The sequence below is a fragment of the Tenrec ecaudatus genome, chromosome 10, assembly GCF_050624435.1.
Source record: "Tenrec ecaudatus isolate mTenEca1 chromosome 10, mTenEca1.hap1, whole genome shotgun sequence".
In the NCBI taxonomy this organism is placed as follows: domain Eukaryota; kingdom Metazoa; phylum Chordata; class Mammalia; order Afrosoricida; family Tenrecidae; genus Tenrec; species Tenrec ecaudatus.
Window position 1 is genome coordinate 155,955,847 of NC_134539.1, and position 16,031 is coordinate 155,971,877.

General features: G+C 55.6%; 1 protein-coding gene across 1 annotated transcript; it reads right to left on the reverse strand.

Moving 5' to 3' along the window:
* Positions 1 to 648: 648 nt before the first annotated feature.
* On the reverse strand, positions 649 to 5,154 carry LGALS3BP (galectin 3 binding protein). Its single transcript, XM_075559469.1, has 5 exons — positions 5,103 to 5,154; positions 4,499 to 4,690; positions 3,360 to 3,491; positions 2,759 to 3,011; positions 649 to 1,842 (listed from the first exon to the last, which is right to left on the reverse strand). Exons 1-5 carry the CDS (start codon positions 5,152 to 5,154, stop codon positions 717 to 719), a joined length of 1,755 nt encoding a protein of 584 aa, XP_075415584.1. The 3' UTR covers positions 649 to 716.
* Between the last annotated feature and the right edge of the window lie 10,877 nt (positions 5,155 to 16,031).

The window sequence follows — 16,031 nt, forward strand, 5'->3', positions numbered from 1 at the left end:
TCAGTGAGGGAGACCCTGCCCCGCCCCTGGGCGGCGCAAAGGGCGGACATGCTGCAGCTCCGCTCCGTGGGCTGTGACGAGAGGCTGGAGGGTTGAGTCCCCTCCCAGGTGCGTCGGAGGAAAGGTCTGGTGACCCATTTCTGAAACACTGGCTGGGGTAGACTCTCTGGGGGCCCATGCTACTCTGTAGCCATGGGGGCATCCTGGGCTGGGATCCCACTGCCAGCAACAGGTTCCCACCCCCAAATGCGCGCTCACGCAGCAAGTGCATGGAGGGAGGGGCTCCAGAACGTGCCCCTGCTTCTGCCAGGGACATGCCCTTTAGCACCCCACCCCCACTCCCACCCTCGCGGTGTGGAGACCTTGCCGCCTGACTCAGCGCCATTGGGGTGGCCCTCCACCTGTCTGCGTGCGCACTGACCCCCTCCCCCAGTGGCCTGGCCACTTCCCACGGCCGTGTCCATTCTCCCCCCATTCTTCCCACACCCGCATGAAACACGGCTCGAACACACGGACGAGACTCGTGGTACAGCTGTAATGGCCGAAAGCAAGGACTCAGAGGAGGATGAGGTGCCCAGGGCCTGCTGCCTTGCAGCCTGGAGAGAGGGGAGCACCATGGCAGCTTCTGGAAGCTTCCATGGACTGGGGACCAGTGTGGGCAGGGGAGACCTCTGGTGGCCGGCTAAGGGGATTGCCGCAGGCAGGCCCTGGCCAGACTATCTAAAGTCCAAGGAGGAGTTGGTCAGGTAGAAGGGCCGGATGACCACCTGGAAGCTGCTGAAGGTGCCCGAGGGGCAGGGGAAGAGGGACGCGTTGGCAGAGCTGTTGCCACTGCTCAGCGCGCTGGGGATAGGGGCCAGATTGCCTCTGAAGCCGGCCACGTGGACCACGAAGTTCCCCTGGCAGAGCATCAGGGCTTTGTTCTCGAAGCCGATGGCGGCGTCTGGGTAGCTGGACCTGGTCAGGCCCAGGGCGGGGAGCTCGTCGGAGGTGCAGGAGAAGCCATAGTTCCAGCAGCTCTGCATGTTGGGCAGGTGGTAGAGGGTCCACGAGAGGGACGTGGACTGGAAGAGGAAGCTGGGGTGCTGGGGGGTGCGGAATGACCGGTATGGGTAGTACTGGTAGCCAAAGGGCTGGGGGGTGTAAGGGTGGTGGCGGTAGTAGTTGGGCTTGTAGTAGCCAGAGTCCTCTCTGAAGGAGCCTCGAGGGCTCGCTGAGATGGAGGTGCTCCAGGTGGACCCCGTGTAGAGCCGGGGCTGGTAGGTGTCCTGGGTGAGGTTCAGCCCCCAGTAGCGGCCCAGCAGCTGTGGCCGCACGGTGTGGAACTCCAGGGCCTGCCGCGTCTTGGACTGAAGCAGTGCTTCGTGCCCACGAAGCAGGGACATGTTGTACTGCAGCTCAAAGAGGTCAGCGGGCAGGATCATGGGGAAGCGGACCTCCTCCAGGAGACTGGCCACCACCGCCGGGGGGGCCAGGCTCTTGCGAGCCCAAGCATCCACGGCCTTGAGCAGGGCCAGCTCGCTGGACACGGCCAGCTCGCTCCTGGACAGCAGTGTGCGGAGCAGGGCGGCAGGCACGTGTGGCCAGGCGGCCACCTGGCTCAGTGCCTCGAAGTTCCAGGCCAGGAACTGCCTGCAGAGCCCCTCCAGCAGGCTGTCGCTGGTGGCCAGGGCGTAGGCATGCAGGTCTAGGGCCGTCTGGAAGGTGGGGTCCTGCGGCAGGAGGACAGCGAAGAGGCGTGAGCAGTAGTCCTGTAGCTGCTTGGCCCCGTAGGAGGAGGCCAGTTGGTGGAAGCACTTCACAGACGACGGGGCCACAGCCAGCTGGCGGGAGTAGAGGTACCTGCAGGCGACATGGTGCTGGTGCGGGCAGCCGGGCAGGAGGCTCCCAGGGGCTTTGGGGTCCTGGCTAGAGGCAGCCTCATCTTCTGCCTTGGGAATATGTGTGTGTTCATGCAAGTGTGTGAATGCACATGAGGGTGTGCCTGAGTGGGTGTGTGACAGGGTAGGTGAAAATGAGTGCGCTTGTGTTGTGTGCCTATGTGTCTGCAGGGGAGACTGGGTGTGTGCACGGAGTGTGTCTGAGTGCAGGTGTGAGCTCGTGTGACTAAGCATGTGTGTCGTGTGTGAGCATATTGCCTGTACCCGATGGTGTCTGTGGGTGTTTGTATGTGTCTGTGGGTCTGCATGCATGTGTGTGTGTCTGAGTGGGCATGTGTGAGTCTAAGTGTGAGTGACTTATGTGTGGTTGTGATGTGTGTAGGTGTAAGTGCGCTGTTGGTAGGTATGTTCATGTGGGATGTAGGAGTGTGTATGTGAGTATGTTGTACATGTGTTAATGTATGTGCATGAATGAGTGATGTGTGCAGGTGTGAGTGTGATGTGTATAGGGATGTGCATGCTGTTTATGAGTGTCTTGTCTTTGTGTGTTCTGAGTGTGACGTGTACAGGTGTGAATACACACGTGTTGTGTGTATAAATGTGTAGGTGTGTTTGAATGTAATGTGTGTGGCATGTGTAGGTGTTTGTGTAGACAGAAGTGGTATGTGTGAATGAGTGTGGTGGGTACAGGCATGTGCGTGTGTAGGGGGGCAAATGTCTGGTGTGTGCATGTCTATGTGATGACTGCGTGTGTCCTGTATGTGCCTGTATGGTGGAGCTGGGAGGGGGCATGCATGGGCCTGTGTGCTCTGACTGGTGCCTGGGCTTCTGCGGTGGGTGCGGCGGGCTCCCCGAGTCCCCGCTCCCATGGGGCGCACCTGACAAAGTCTGAGACAACAGGCAGGCACTCCGTGTCCACCTCCATGATGATACTGCTGCTCGGGTCCTTCAGCAGGGCATGGGCCTCGGGGTTGCTGGAGAGGATCAGCGTGTGGCCACACAGGCTCAGGGCCTCCGCACCACTGGTCTGCACACTGATGAACAGGTCACAGCTCTGCTGGCTGTCGAAGACCCCACCCAGCGCCTCCGAGAGCTCGTTGGATAGGTCAAGGGTGTGGATGGCTGAGTCGGCTCCGGTTTCTACGAGGGGAGGAGGGCGGTGTGCTGGGTCCGACGCCAGAGGTCAGAGACCGACTGGGCTTTGACACCAACTGTGTGCCTTGTACCCTCTGAGACCTAGGAAATGGGACCTGCCTCCCAGGAGTCGACCCCAGACTTCGGGGACAAGTGGAACTGATGCCCGTGACCTTGTGTCAGAGCGGAACTGGGAGCCACAGCCTTGCCAGTGGCTGATTCTTTGGGAGACATCCAGGCCTTTCTTGCTTGGCACCTAAGCCGTGCATACCATCCAGGGACCCTCGGCTGGGGCCTCCCAGAAGCTGAGGGGGCTCACTGACATCTGGGGAGGTGCCCGCTCACCGTTGGTGCACACCACGCCGGCATCTTCCTTGTGGGTGCAGTCCGTGCGCAGCCAGCCCAGGGACCTGCAGTGGGCCAGCGAAGACTCGGTCCCTGTGCACTCCACCTCATCCAGCATGATGGGGCCCCTTCCTGTGGACGCAGGCAGGAGAGAGCCAGGGAAATTGACCCCCCAGCTCTTTGCTGGTTCACTTACACCACCACCCCGCCCCCACCGTGTGCCCGGATTTACAGATGTCTTCGAAACCCAGCGAGCTGTGCCAGGGAAATTCAGAGAACGTGAAATCGCCTCTTGAGCCGTCCCTGTGTGCACATTGCTGCGCGGTGATTAACAGCCCTGGGCCGTCCCCGGCACTGGTATCGGTGAGCCCGTCAGAGTCCGGTGACTCGCCGTGAGTGTATGGTGCTTAGTCCTCTGCGCTGTGTGTGAGTCCATGGTCGCAGCCACCCATCAGTCCATCTCAGCCAAGGTCTTCCTCTTTTCCACTTCCCCTCGCCTTCTCTCCCGACGGGTCTGTGAGACGCAGACTTGCCGTCCTTGCCGCTAAGGAGCATTCTGGCCGAGCTGCTCCGGGGACGGACGGGCTTGCTCTTTTGGTGTCCATCCTGGGCCTGCTTTTACAGGCAACCCGCTCCCACCCCCCACTGGTCCAGCACCTCACCACCACCAGGAGCTGCCCACTGTGGGAAGTGGGGGTGGGGTAGGGGTGTTTCCATCCTGCGGCTGCCTGGGGGTATCAAGGTGCTTATTGGGTGCGGGTGGCAGAGCCGGGTGGCCTGTGGCATTTCCCCTGCTGGCATCTTCACAGAGGCAGGTCAAATCTTCCTCCCTTGAAGGTGAAAGGCGGATTCGAACTCCCAGTGTGCATGGAGCAGCACGGGCTTCGCTACGCCGGCGGTTGAGGGCTTAGATCCTTGGTGATGGTTGAAAATCACAGGTGGGCGGTGGGGGCGGGGGGTGGTGTGGAAGGGCAGGGGAGGGGGTGTCCTCCGCCCACAGTTGTGACTGGGCATGGGGCAGTTTCAAGGAGCCCAGTCCCCAGGGTGAGTTTCTGCATGCTTATCTAAGGGAGTCTGCAGGCATTGGCTGAGTGTGTCACCTGCCGGGGTCAGGTCCTGGGGAACGTCAGAGGCCCTACCTGACCCGAAGGTGGCGTTTCCCAGAGCCTGGGTGGCGTTCCTGAAGCCCAGGGCGCGGCAGACCACACTGGCATCGATGAGGTCCCAGCGGTGGTCACACACCGTCCCCCACTGGCCTCTGTAGAAGATTTCCACTCGGCCCTCGCTGGTTGAGCGCCCGCCCACCAGCCTCATGTCACCGTTGTCCAGGCCTGCGGGGAACAAAGGCCACCCGGGGCCACAATGGACTCCTGTCCTCTCACCCACCCGGGCCACGGTGGGTTTCTGTCCCCCCCGCCCGCCCAGGCCCACTGCTCCAGGGCTACTGACTTCCATCCATCTCGGGCTGGTCTGCTGTCCCGGGAGCCTGTCCTGGGGGGGTCGCAGAGATACACGCAGACCCCCAATAAGGAAGTATGTGAACCTCATCTTTGGGGTGTCCCTGAGTGGAAGTGGCTGATCTAATCCAGGGTGACTGTGGGAAGCCGGGGGCTCTTGGAGGCCCGACATTGGCCTGGTAGTGGTGGTGCTGGGAGGGTGGGGGCCTGGCAGGGGCTTGGAGCAGGAGAGAGACCTAGGCCACAGAGCAGGAGGGGTGGCCTTCCCCTGTCACCGCCGTCTCACCGTGGGTCCCCGAGAGCAGCAGCCATGCCCACAGGAGCTGTGGGAGGACCATGGTTGAGTTGGAGCCTGCAGCAGAGGGAGACATAACACAGGCAAGAATGAACCCTGAAACCCCTCCTGTACCGCCTGCAGGGGCCCCTCCAAGGCTCACAGCACAGCAGGGAAGGCGAAGCTGGGGGTGCGGCCTGTGGGCACCCCATCTGAAGGCCGTCCCTCAGGCTGATAAGATTTGGCCAGAGAAGGGGTGGGCTGGGGGGCTCGGGCTGTATGTGCCTGCCACGTGGGGCTAGGTGAGGAGGGGCTGAGGGCCCAGAGGAGGGGGGGAGGTGCGTTCAGGGCAGATAACCAGGACCTGTGGGTGTGCCCACACCGACCAAAGGACGGAGACCTTTGATACAGTTCGTTGTGCAGGAGGGGTGGGCCAACCTGCAGCAGGCAGAAGTGTGGCTTGTAGGGTAGGGGAGGGTGAAGGACAGGGGAGGGTGGCAGGGCAGTGGGCCGGAGTGTGGCTGGTGGGGTCAGAGGGGGGCTGTGGCAGGAGCCAGACTCTGGTAGGAGATGGTGGCCAAAAATGGGGCACAGGCTGGGGGCATTGGTGAATGCACTCAGGCTCCTGTGGACAGGGTCCTACTTCCTCCGCCTCTCCAGGGTGCCTTTCTCTGCCTTGTACCCCTTTGAATATCCCCCCACCCCCACCCTGCCACCGGCCTGTGCATATGAAGAATTTGCATGGTTCCCTCCCTGCAGCACAGCCAGGCCAGGATGGGCAGCTGCCGAGCCCTGAAAAGGCCAGACCAGCAGGTGGCCTCTCCCCAGCTCCCTGGCATTTGCAGGAGCTCCTGGGAGCTTGGCTCAAAGCACAGCCTCATGAACCCTGACCTGACCTTGACCCGAAGACCTGCCCTGACTCAAGACAGCCTTCAAGTGCACACACCTGTGGGCCAGAGGCAGTTGGGTCACCTGCCCACCCTTGGATGCCTCAGCTGCCAGGTGTGTCTGCCTGGATGGGAGCTCAGGGCTGGGGAGGAGCAGCCAGTCGAGTCCTGGGTGCGTGCGCAGGGCACCTCTGTGTACAGCTTAGAAAGGTGACTTCCTGGGGCATCCGGGCGGGGGTCTACCTGGCCACCAATGCAGGCTGATAGCTGACTCCTGGACTGGAGCCTTGAGCAGTGGACAGCCAGGTCAACTGCACTTGGTGACCCTGAGGCTGTTTGGCCCCGAGCTCCAGTCTCTGAAGTTCCAGCACAGAGGGAAGAGCGTCCACCATCCAGCGAGGAGAGCCACGGTGTGGGCGGGGGTGGGGGTTGGCTAAGAATCAGTTCATTGCAGGTAGGACTTCCTGAGAATTTGCACCCCCACCCCAGAGGTCCTCATGGCCCCCAAGTGTTACTTGTACCCACAGAAATCCTAGTTCTTGTTAAAATGTAGACTTGGAGTTCACATATGGGAGGAGGGGCCCCAGCCCTGGAAAGACAGGCCTACCTGTCCAGGTGATGCTGGAGGTAATCCTGGAACCTGAGGTCCTTCGGCAGCAGGAGCCTGCCCTTGACCTGCACCCAGCTCAATGTGGCTGCCAGGAAATGATCAACAGGCGGAGTCTGGTCTCTGTATCCTCAGAAGTCACATGATGTGCGTGTGTGTGTGTCTGTGGGTTGGCTGAGCAAGGCCCTGGGGCCTTCCTTTTCCCCTTGAATCTTGTGGATATTGGAGATGGCAGAGGCCCAAGGCCGCTGCGAGCTGACACGTGACTTCAAACTGATTCTAACTACTCCAGTGTGCACCTGCCCCCACCCCCGCTCCCCTTTCTCTGTTCCAGCACCCCAAATTCCCCTTCGAGTACCTGCATGTGGTGAGTCATGAGTGTGCTCTCCAGCTCTCAAAGGTGTTTAGGTCCCCCCAACCCACAGGTGCCTCGGATGAAAGGCCTGCAGATCTCTCCCAACGGAGCCAGCCTGGAGGGCCCTGTGGCAGGGGCACCGTCCTCCCCTGACACCCACAGGGCGCGCACGCATCGGGGTCAGCGTGAGGGTGCCCGGTGGCTCTGCCCCTGGGGAGGCAGCTCTTGCTCCTTTTAGAGACATAGGTCCTGGCTCCCCGGGCGCCTGCTCCGAGCCTTGCAGGGAGTGTTTGCCTGGGGCTGCACCTGTCCCCAAGAGGAAGGCCCCCCAGAAAGTCAGGGTTGGGGGCAGGATAGGGACAGCCTGTGCAGGCCCCCCACGTTCTGCAAGGAGGCTTTCCCCTTGGGGTGTCTCTGGTCTCTGGCCCCATGGGCCTCCACTTGGGGGTTCTACAAACCCCAGAGGTTGGGCTGAGCCCCCACCCCAAGGGCCACATGCTGCTTCTAAAAGTCCCTGCTTGGTGATGGACCATATGCAAGAGCCCGGGCAGACACGACCCTGCACCTCATTCCCGGAGACCTGAGGTTCGGGAGGCTTACCCCATCGTGAACCTCATCCTCTGAAGAAACCTCGGAATCCTCAGAAACTGACCAAGGAGACCCCGGGCTGGCAGCAAGTCCCAAGACCCAGCCTAGTGACATCATAGCCCCCACTGCTGGCCAGCCGATCCTGCCTCGCAGGGGCCCAGTGGGACAGAACCGCACCGTAGGGTTTCCCCGAGCCGTGCACTTTCAGGGGAGCACACAGCCTCGTCTCCCCCCTGGGTGAGCGGCGGTGGGTCTGAGCTGCCCCTCTGCCCTGGTAGGCTTGCAGCTGAGCACCTCACCCACGGGGCCTCCAGGGCTCCTTGCTAATTGACACACACTTCTCTGGGTCTCAAATAGTCTTAACCCCAAATCCGTGGCCAGTGGAGGGCAGGGTCCCCTGCAAGCTGAGGGAAGTGAGCCAACCAAGGCTGGTGGGTCTTGAGCTCCACTCCCCGCAAGCCTTAGTGTCTGCCCAAAGGTCTTTTCTCTATTTAACTTTCTACGGCCCATCAGGGGAAAGCTTCCAGAGCATGGCGTCCCTTTTACACTCCACAGCGTGGCCCTGTCACACTTCACTGCATCTCAGGCCTTGCTGAGCCCCGGGCAGCGGGCCCTCAGCCCACCTCCTTCCTCCTCCCCTGGCCTCGCTGAACTGCGTCCCCAGCAACAGCTGCCCCTTGCATCACAAACGGTCCATTAGCTAAGGCGTGGCACCTCCCTCCCTCGTGTTTACTGCTCCGTGCGGACCAGCTCGGCCGCACATGGAGCCCCGGAGTGAGTTTGGTCCCAGACCCAAACGGTGAAGGGCAGGATGCGTCTCAGAGGCCACCAGTCTCTATCTGACCAGTGAAGCTGGGTCTTTTAAATTTTTTTTCATGTCTAAGAATTTGAGTTTTGTTCCACCTTTTTCCTCCCACTCTGCCTTGGGTTTTCCCAAGGGACCCTTTTCAGAGCAGTCGGAAGTGGTGGCCAGGCACCCGCTGCTCCTCTGCTCTCAGGGTCCTGGGGACTGATGTGTGCGTGGTCCAAGGTCTGTGAGACTAAATGATTCCACGTGACATCGTTTCCATCCCTTCCAGATGGGCTCCAGTTGGTACTCACCCCGGTGGAGGCGGAGCACTGTTTTTGTCTTAAAGTGGGGAGGCCACAAAGACAGTGCTCCGCCCCCCACCGGGGTGAGTACCAACTGGGGCCTTCAAAGCTCAGGAGCAGCCATCCCGAGTGCAAGCACTGGTCTGTCCCCCTGGGACAAAGTTGAGTGACAGTCTCAGCGGTCCTTGCCTGCTGTGTGGGGTGCGAGAGGTTTCAAGGTGGAGGGTTGTGTATCACCAAGTACTCTGCCCAAACCCACGCCCGCCCATGCCCCTGGAGTCAGTTCTACACCAGGACAGGGCGGAACTGCTCCTTGAGTCATGGGGACCTGCAGGATGGGGCCCAACTGCCCCATAGGGTTCCCCGACTCGGACTCTTTCTGTAACCCTTCCCAGGAGCAGGCAGCCTCGTCTGTTCCCCTCAGAGCTGTGGAGGGGGTTTGAACTGCTGATTTTTCCATTGGCAGTCAGGTGCCTAACCCGCTGCCCCACCGGGACTCCTGGCTGGCTGCTGAACCCGTGGTCCACGTCGGAGTAGAGGTACTGCTGTACAGCGGGAGGCAAGGGCGAAGCCCATCCCCAGGCCTTTCTGTCAGGGCAGCGCAGGGAGGCCTCAAGCCTCCAGCTTCTCCACTGGCAGCTGAGGGCAGTAAGCGGCCCGCTGACCTGGGAGGGACTTACTTCAGTGTTCCCACTGCACCTTGGACTTGACCAAGCTCAGACCTGGGGCCTCCGTGGCAAGCAGCGGCTCAGATGGCCCTGTAGTGATAGGGGGGCAGGGACACGGCTTGCAGGCTGCAAGAGGAAGAGGAAGTGTGGGGGGTTCAAGTCCACAGAGCGCTAACAGCCACGCCTGGAGGCCCCGGCCCGCCCATCTGCCCCACTGCAGTGGGATATTCCCCTGCTCACCTAGTTTTGCTTTCAAATGTTTGAAAGGAACCTGTATGCCTCTCGGTCAAGACTCCCCAGTCCGCTCCAGTGTTACTTTTCCGCAGCTTTTGAGTCACTCGGACCAGTGATTAGCACCCCAGGGGAAGGGATCTGGGATTTTCTGAGGCTGTGGAGCCTTCCCGCTCTTTCATCCTTTTAGTTTTTACAAGAAGCAGATTCTCTGTAGCTGCACCGCCATCTCCACAAAAGTAATCTGTCTTAATAGGCCGTCACCCCTCCCCCCATAAATGGGGCCTCATTTATTCCCCCTCCCATTCTCCCTCCCTCCCCCCTATCATTTCCTACCCTGTCCCCTCTCCCTGTCCCCTTCCCTGGCCTGCTCTTAGTCTTCATCATCTTATCTTCTGGTGCAAACCCCACTTGTTCACCCTCATAATAACGGTGTCATTAAATATCTCTCCGAGATGACCGAGTTTGCTGAGCACCCTGTTCTCTGGTTTTGTCCGCGTCTTCCCATGTTTCCCATTAGCAAAGGCTTCCCGGGCAGGGAAATAGCAAATAGAACTTGATCCAGACCCTGCCCAGCGGAGCACAGAAGGCAAAGCTTCTGCCTAAGCCAGCCAAAGACTCTTGGAAGGGCAGTCACAGGTACCCACCAACCTCACGGCAGGAGACCAGACCTAACCAGACTCGCAAAAGCCCAGCCTCTGTTCCCGCTGCAGGAAGTTTGACCGACCAAGAAAAGGCTCAGAAGCCCTGGCAGCAGCCTGTTGATACTAAAGAGCAGGGGGTTCTGCTTGAAAGCGGAATACAGTTTTTATCAGGGAAATTTAACCCAAGTACTCAAGCAATTCAAATGGATGCGGGCGTTATTCAGAGGTGTGAGGGAAAGCTGAAAGCTGCAATTAAACCAGCAATTATTAAGAATGGTACTCGAGGTCTTCTGCCTGAAAGAACCATAGAACATTTATTAGGAAAGTCTAACCTAAGTTCTCAAAGTGTTCAGAATGTGGCTGGAGTTATTGATCAGGATCATGAAGAAGAAATTAAGGCAGTGATAAAATCGGATACACCAGGGGTTATGAAGGAAGACCGCTTAAGTCAACTTTTGCTTCCTTGCATTTCTAGGGTTAAAATGTATACCCATCAGGAAAGAGTCCTTGAGAAGTCTGACCACCCTTTGAGTCCGTGGTTCTCAACCTGTGGGTTGCGACCCCTTTTGGGGTCGAACGACCCTTTCATAGGGGTCGCCCAATTCATCACAGTAGCAAAATGAAAACTATGAAGAAGCAATGGAAATAATGTTATGGTTGGGGGGGTCACCACGACAGGAGGAGCTGTATTAAAGGGTGGCGGCATGAGGAAGGTTGAGAACCACTGCTTTAAAACAAGGGGTCTTTTGGAATGCTGTTGAGGGGAAGCAACAGCTCCCCCACATGGAGTTAGAAATTGAAGGGCAATGTTTTTCCATTTTGGATATGGGATCATTTTCTTAGTCACAAGGGCCTAAGACCTGCCCCCTAACTGCCTCTAAATCCAGCATGGGGCAAGAAGAGACAGTAACCAAGACAGAATATTGCAAGGTTGTAAAATCCTACAGTGTAAAAAACCTGAAGGGCAATCCGGCTTAATTGAAACTGTATCCTTACTGGTAAATTTAGAGGGAAAATGTCTGTTTGGTAAGTGAGTTGGTAATCTGGTAAACAAATTTATTAGGACTTTTTTCAGTCTTTCGAAGTATCCTGAGTGTGGTAAGAAGTTCTCATACAGCTGACCAGCTCTTCCGGTTCTCTGAGAGCCAGGGCCGGGGTCTGCATGACGGTGGGGTCTGTCCAACTAGTTTACTGGTTCAAAACCAAGCAAGCTCCCTGAGATCAGTTTAAATGCTTTAACATCTCCCTTGTTAAAACAGAAGGGGAAGAAGAAGAGAAATCCGATGCGTGGAAAACTTCATTTAGTCATTTTAACTAAAAACGTTTCTCCTTACTAAAAGCTTGTAACACAATTAGGGCAGATAAGCACATTTTCACTTCTACAGAAAAACCTGATCCCGAGACGTCTCCAGAAAATGGAAATCTCATTTGGGATCCCAGTCCCATAATCACCTGGAGAAAGGGCCATGCATTATGTTTTTGCAGAACAAAGCCGATGGACTCTCCTTAGAAGGACACAACCATGTTTGAGACCACCAGTCTTAACCATGATTCTGTTTCCAGGTCGCTGACATCCCGAAGACAGGGATTTGTTTATGTTTCACAGGCAAAGGAGATGGGTGGATGTCTCTTCAGCCAGCAAGGCCCAGAAGAAAGGAGGGAAGCTGATGCTGTGACCTGAGAGTTGAGAGAATAGCCAGACACCCCAGTGAGGAAGGTAAAACACTGTAATTTCACACACACACACACACACACACACACACACACACACACACACACACACACCAACACTTAAAAAAATGATTTGGGGACAATCAGGAAAATACAAGTGTGGAATGAGTATTGGAAATTATTGTTTATTATATTAGGTATGATAATGCTGTTTGAATATATCTTTATATTCTGAACATGTATGCATATATGTGGAAGAATTTAAGTATAAAACATTAAAAAATATAATTTCACTCTGGGTTTTGAAACTCTGCATTTATGTGTGGGTGGCAGCCCCCAGGTGTTTAGCCACTAATTCTCAAGCCTGGTCTTTAAGGAAACCAGCCACGGCTTCTGCATGATAACAGGTGAAGCACTTGCAGAATATGAAAACTCCACTACTGTGGAGGGGAGAGGAGACATGGAATCCTGTAAAACCCTGAGTTATCAGCATGTCATTGCTGACAGACGCAAATGGCTCAAATGTCAGGGGCCACATGGAAAGGTGTTGAGAAATGACTCTATAACTATTATTGATTGGGCCCCCCACGGAAAATTTCTAACTAATTTCTCAGAGGAATCCAACATCACCTCATGTGATTGTGAGTGGCACAGGACCCCTAATGGCATTGCCACTCCCAGGTCAGAGTTGCTGGCCTGGCATGAAGGGGGCCTTGCACCTCCCGCCCAGGTTACTGAAGCCTGTGACAGCATCTGACCAGTGGGACCGGTGGAAGTTACCTCTCACCACGAAGCCTTTAACAGGCTGCCCAGGAAGCTTCACTGGCACCAGTCAGCCTGGCTATGCTGATACTTTACACAAGAATGAGGCTCCATACATGGTTTCGTGTGTAAAGCTGCCTTATGTGCTCACTGTAGGAAACATCATCATGAAACTGCTCGCAGTGCCACTGGCCACAATGGTAAACTGTTCACTTGCATTAACCACGCTCTGCTTGTAAACCTCTCTAAAGACAGCATCCTCATCCTAAAGAGCAGGATGGGGGTGGATCCCTATGGAGATGAAGCGCAGAGGCAAGAGCAGTCCGGAATCGTCCTTCATGATGCAAGTGGTGTCGGAGAGGCTGAGAAGACCTCGCCGATTTGTGGGGATGGTCATCGCAGCCTTATCCGACTTATAGCAAATGCCACCACCGCTGCTGTTGCTGGGGGGGGCGCGCCCCAAGAGTCCATCAAAACTGAGCATTTCATGGCAGAAGTGGCAAGCAGACTCGCATCAGCTCTGGGCCACTCAGGCAAAGGTGGATGATGAACTGGAGGGGAAAGTCGGAGCTGCAGCAGACTGTCCAGTGGTTGGGCGATCAGATCATGGACTTGCAACATCAGTTAATGCTGAAACGTGATTGGAATGCACCTGATTTTTTTAATAACCCCATTTACCCATATAAAAGACATTGCATGATTGGGATTTGATTAGAAAACATTTGGAAGGGTTTAAGGGAAACATATTGTTAGATGTTGATCAGCTAAAGAAGGATATTTTCTATACATTCAAAGTCAGATTCGAGGTGCCCCCTGGCTCTGATATGATTAAACAATTGGTGGATAGTAGAGAAGGTTGAACCCCAGTGCTTGGGTTCAAAGCATTTCACATAAGGGCCAGTCTGCCTGTGTTGTTTATCAGCATGATTGGGATGCTCACAGTCTCGGACTGCTTCTATAGGAAGCTGAGAGAGATGAAGAGAGACCATGTTCCTCTGTGATGCTATTAAATCTTAAACATCACACAGAAGGGGGAAATGTGGGAAATACGACGGGGACTTATTCCCTTACCGGTACGGGGGACTCTGCAAAGCTAGTGCTTCCTGGTAGGAAAGCCGCCACTTTGGGAAGTTAGAGACACCGTCCAAGTACATTTTCCTGCATTGATCTTTCAGTTCCACAGATTCTCCCCTTAAAGCTGTGCTGCCTTAGAGTGAGCACGTGGCTGATTCCGTCTCTCCCTGTAGAAGCAGACGTCCCTGTGTGCTCTACTGCTCCCACCACAGCACCCAACCCCTCTCATACCTTCCCCAATAGTAGTTGGGCATAGGAGGGCTTTACCCCTCCCCACCCCCACCCCCAGTCTGTGATTCAAAACGTTCGCCAATAGCCTGGCTGCATTAATTTTGTCTTTAAATTTGCCTTGACAGCTTCCAGCGTATGGAAAATAACAATGTCGCCCCTGTAGCTCTTTTGAATTTAATTTATAAAACAAGAGGGGGGAATTGTGGGATATAAAGAGGCTTTTCCTTAGGTTCTCTCCCCAAATATATGCCAAAATAGAGACGCTCTCTTCTCCCTCCCCGTCCTCCCGCTGTCTGCGTGGACCTGGCTGCTGAGATCATGGCCGTCCCAGAGGTGAGCATGCTACCATAAAATGTGATCCCTTTATTTCACTCTCTCCCTTATTCTCTCTGACTTTACTATGATCTCTCTATATTATAAACGTACAGTTGCGTCTACTGAACCCGTGATGGTGTGAGGGGCTGGTTTCCCCCACAGATTCTCTGCCGTCTCTTTTAGCAATGTCTCTTGATGTGCACCAGAAGCGGATTTTCAGCAGGCCCCAGTCTTTTGTCTTCTGTAGTGTGGATACGTTTCACTATGTGCTGTGGCGTGTTTATGCCTTGAGAGGGCTGTTAAGTTTATCCCTATCTTTTCATGATGGTCTTTATGGCTGTGTGATTTGTATTTGGGTCTTTGACCCATCTTGAGCTCGTGTTTGTGATGGTGTGAGCTAGGGGTCCCGTTTCATTCTTTTGCAGGTGAAGATCCAGTTTTCCCAGGCACCTTCTATTGAAATGGCTACCTCTCGCTCACGCCATGTGTGTTGGCTCTCTACCAAAAGTTAGTTGCCTGTAGGTACTTGGTTGCATTTCGGTGCCACCTATTAACTTTGGACTCCTCCAGCTACTAACAGACTTATGGATAACCCAAGCAGTCTAGCAACACATGCCAGGAGACACCACACCCACACACAAGTTGATTTTCCTCCATTTCAAAGAATCGTGAGGTTGGAGGCCCTGCTGGTGCAGCTGCAGCCTTGGGGCCACAGGTGACCAGTTCTCACCATAACCGTCCCTCACCTGGCTTCCTTTATCTTGATCATTGGTGGAGATGGAGCCACTCAGTGTTTTCTTGTTGTTGTTGTTTTTAAAGGAGACTAATTTTAATTGTATGTAAAGCTTATATAATGTATTCTCCCCCTTCCCCCATATATTATAATAGTCCATAGTTCAATTAGATCAACTTGAATGGGGTTATATAGTCACCATTGCTATCAGCTCCCCCTCCCTCCCCCCTCAGGGAATCATTACTCCCATTGCTATTTCTGAAGAGTTTTTCTATTTTGGATTTCATGCATTAAACGATCTTACTTGTACAAATTACCATGCACAGGTCTAACAAGATTAATGAGGTAAAACTAAGACCATAATAGGAAGGCAAGTTAACACTAAAGAACAAGAAGACACTTAGGTGTTTCACCCCTTCCATGGCGCCCTTCTGTGTGGGTCTCCACGTTGTCTATGCTCTTTCATGTCAATTTGATTGCTTGTTTGTGAACTTCTGATCGCCTATTCCTGTCCATTCTTCAGGATCACACAGGCCGGTGTGCGTCTTCCATGCGGGCTTTGTTCTCTAGGCCGCCACCCTTTCGGAAGAGAAGGCCACCGGGTCTGTCTCCCTTGGCGTGTCACAGTCGGCGGCTGACCCAGTGTGCCGGCACACACACACACTCACGGCCGCAGTCGACTCCAGCTGACAGCGACTGTGCGTTTCTGAGGCTGTAACTGGACTGGAGTCGGAAGCCTGTTTCTCTCCAGCTCAAGGTGCAACCACTACAAACCAGGTGTGCCAGCGCCACCTCAGGGTGTCCCGCCCGGTGCCAGCTTGTGCATCTGGCTTCGGCTGGTTGCATATCAATCATGAGCTCATTTCAGTTTCGCAAAGTAGGTCGGGGGTTCGAACCCACCAGGCAGCCCACGGAAGAAAGGAGAAAGATGCTAAGCAGCGAGGCAGGTCTACTCTGTCTTCCAGGTCTCGGGAGCAGGGATCAACACGGGCAGAACCTGGTGAACTGTGGCTCGTGACCCGATAGGGGGTCGTGACAGTGAACCCCGGGGGTCGCAGAAAACTCGATGACAGTACAAGGTTG

Excerpts from the sequence above, each read along its gene's own strand:
- LGALS3BP (XM_075559469.1), bottom strand. The coding sequence starts at position 5,154 with ATGGTCCTCCCACAGCTCCTGTGGGCATGGCTGCTGCTCTCGGGGACC. Across the intron at positions 4,691-5,102 it reads GCTGCTCTCGGGGACCCACG|GCCTGGACAACGGTGACATG; the intron begins GTGAGACGGCGG and ends TGTTCCCCGCAG. Across the intron at positions 1,843-2,758 it reads GTTGTCTCAGACTTTGTCAG|GTACCTCTACTCCCGCCAGC; the intron begins GTGCGCCCCATG and ends TGTCGCCTGCAG.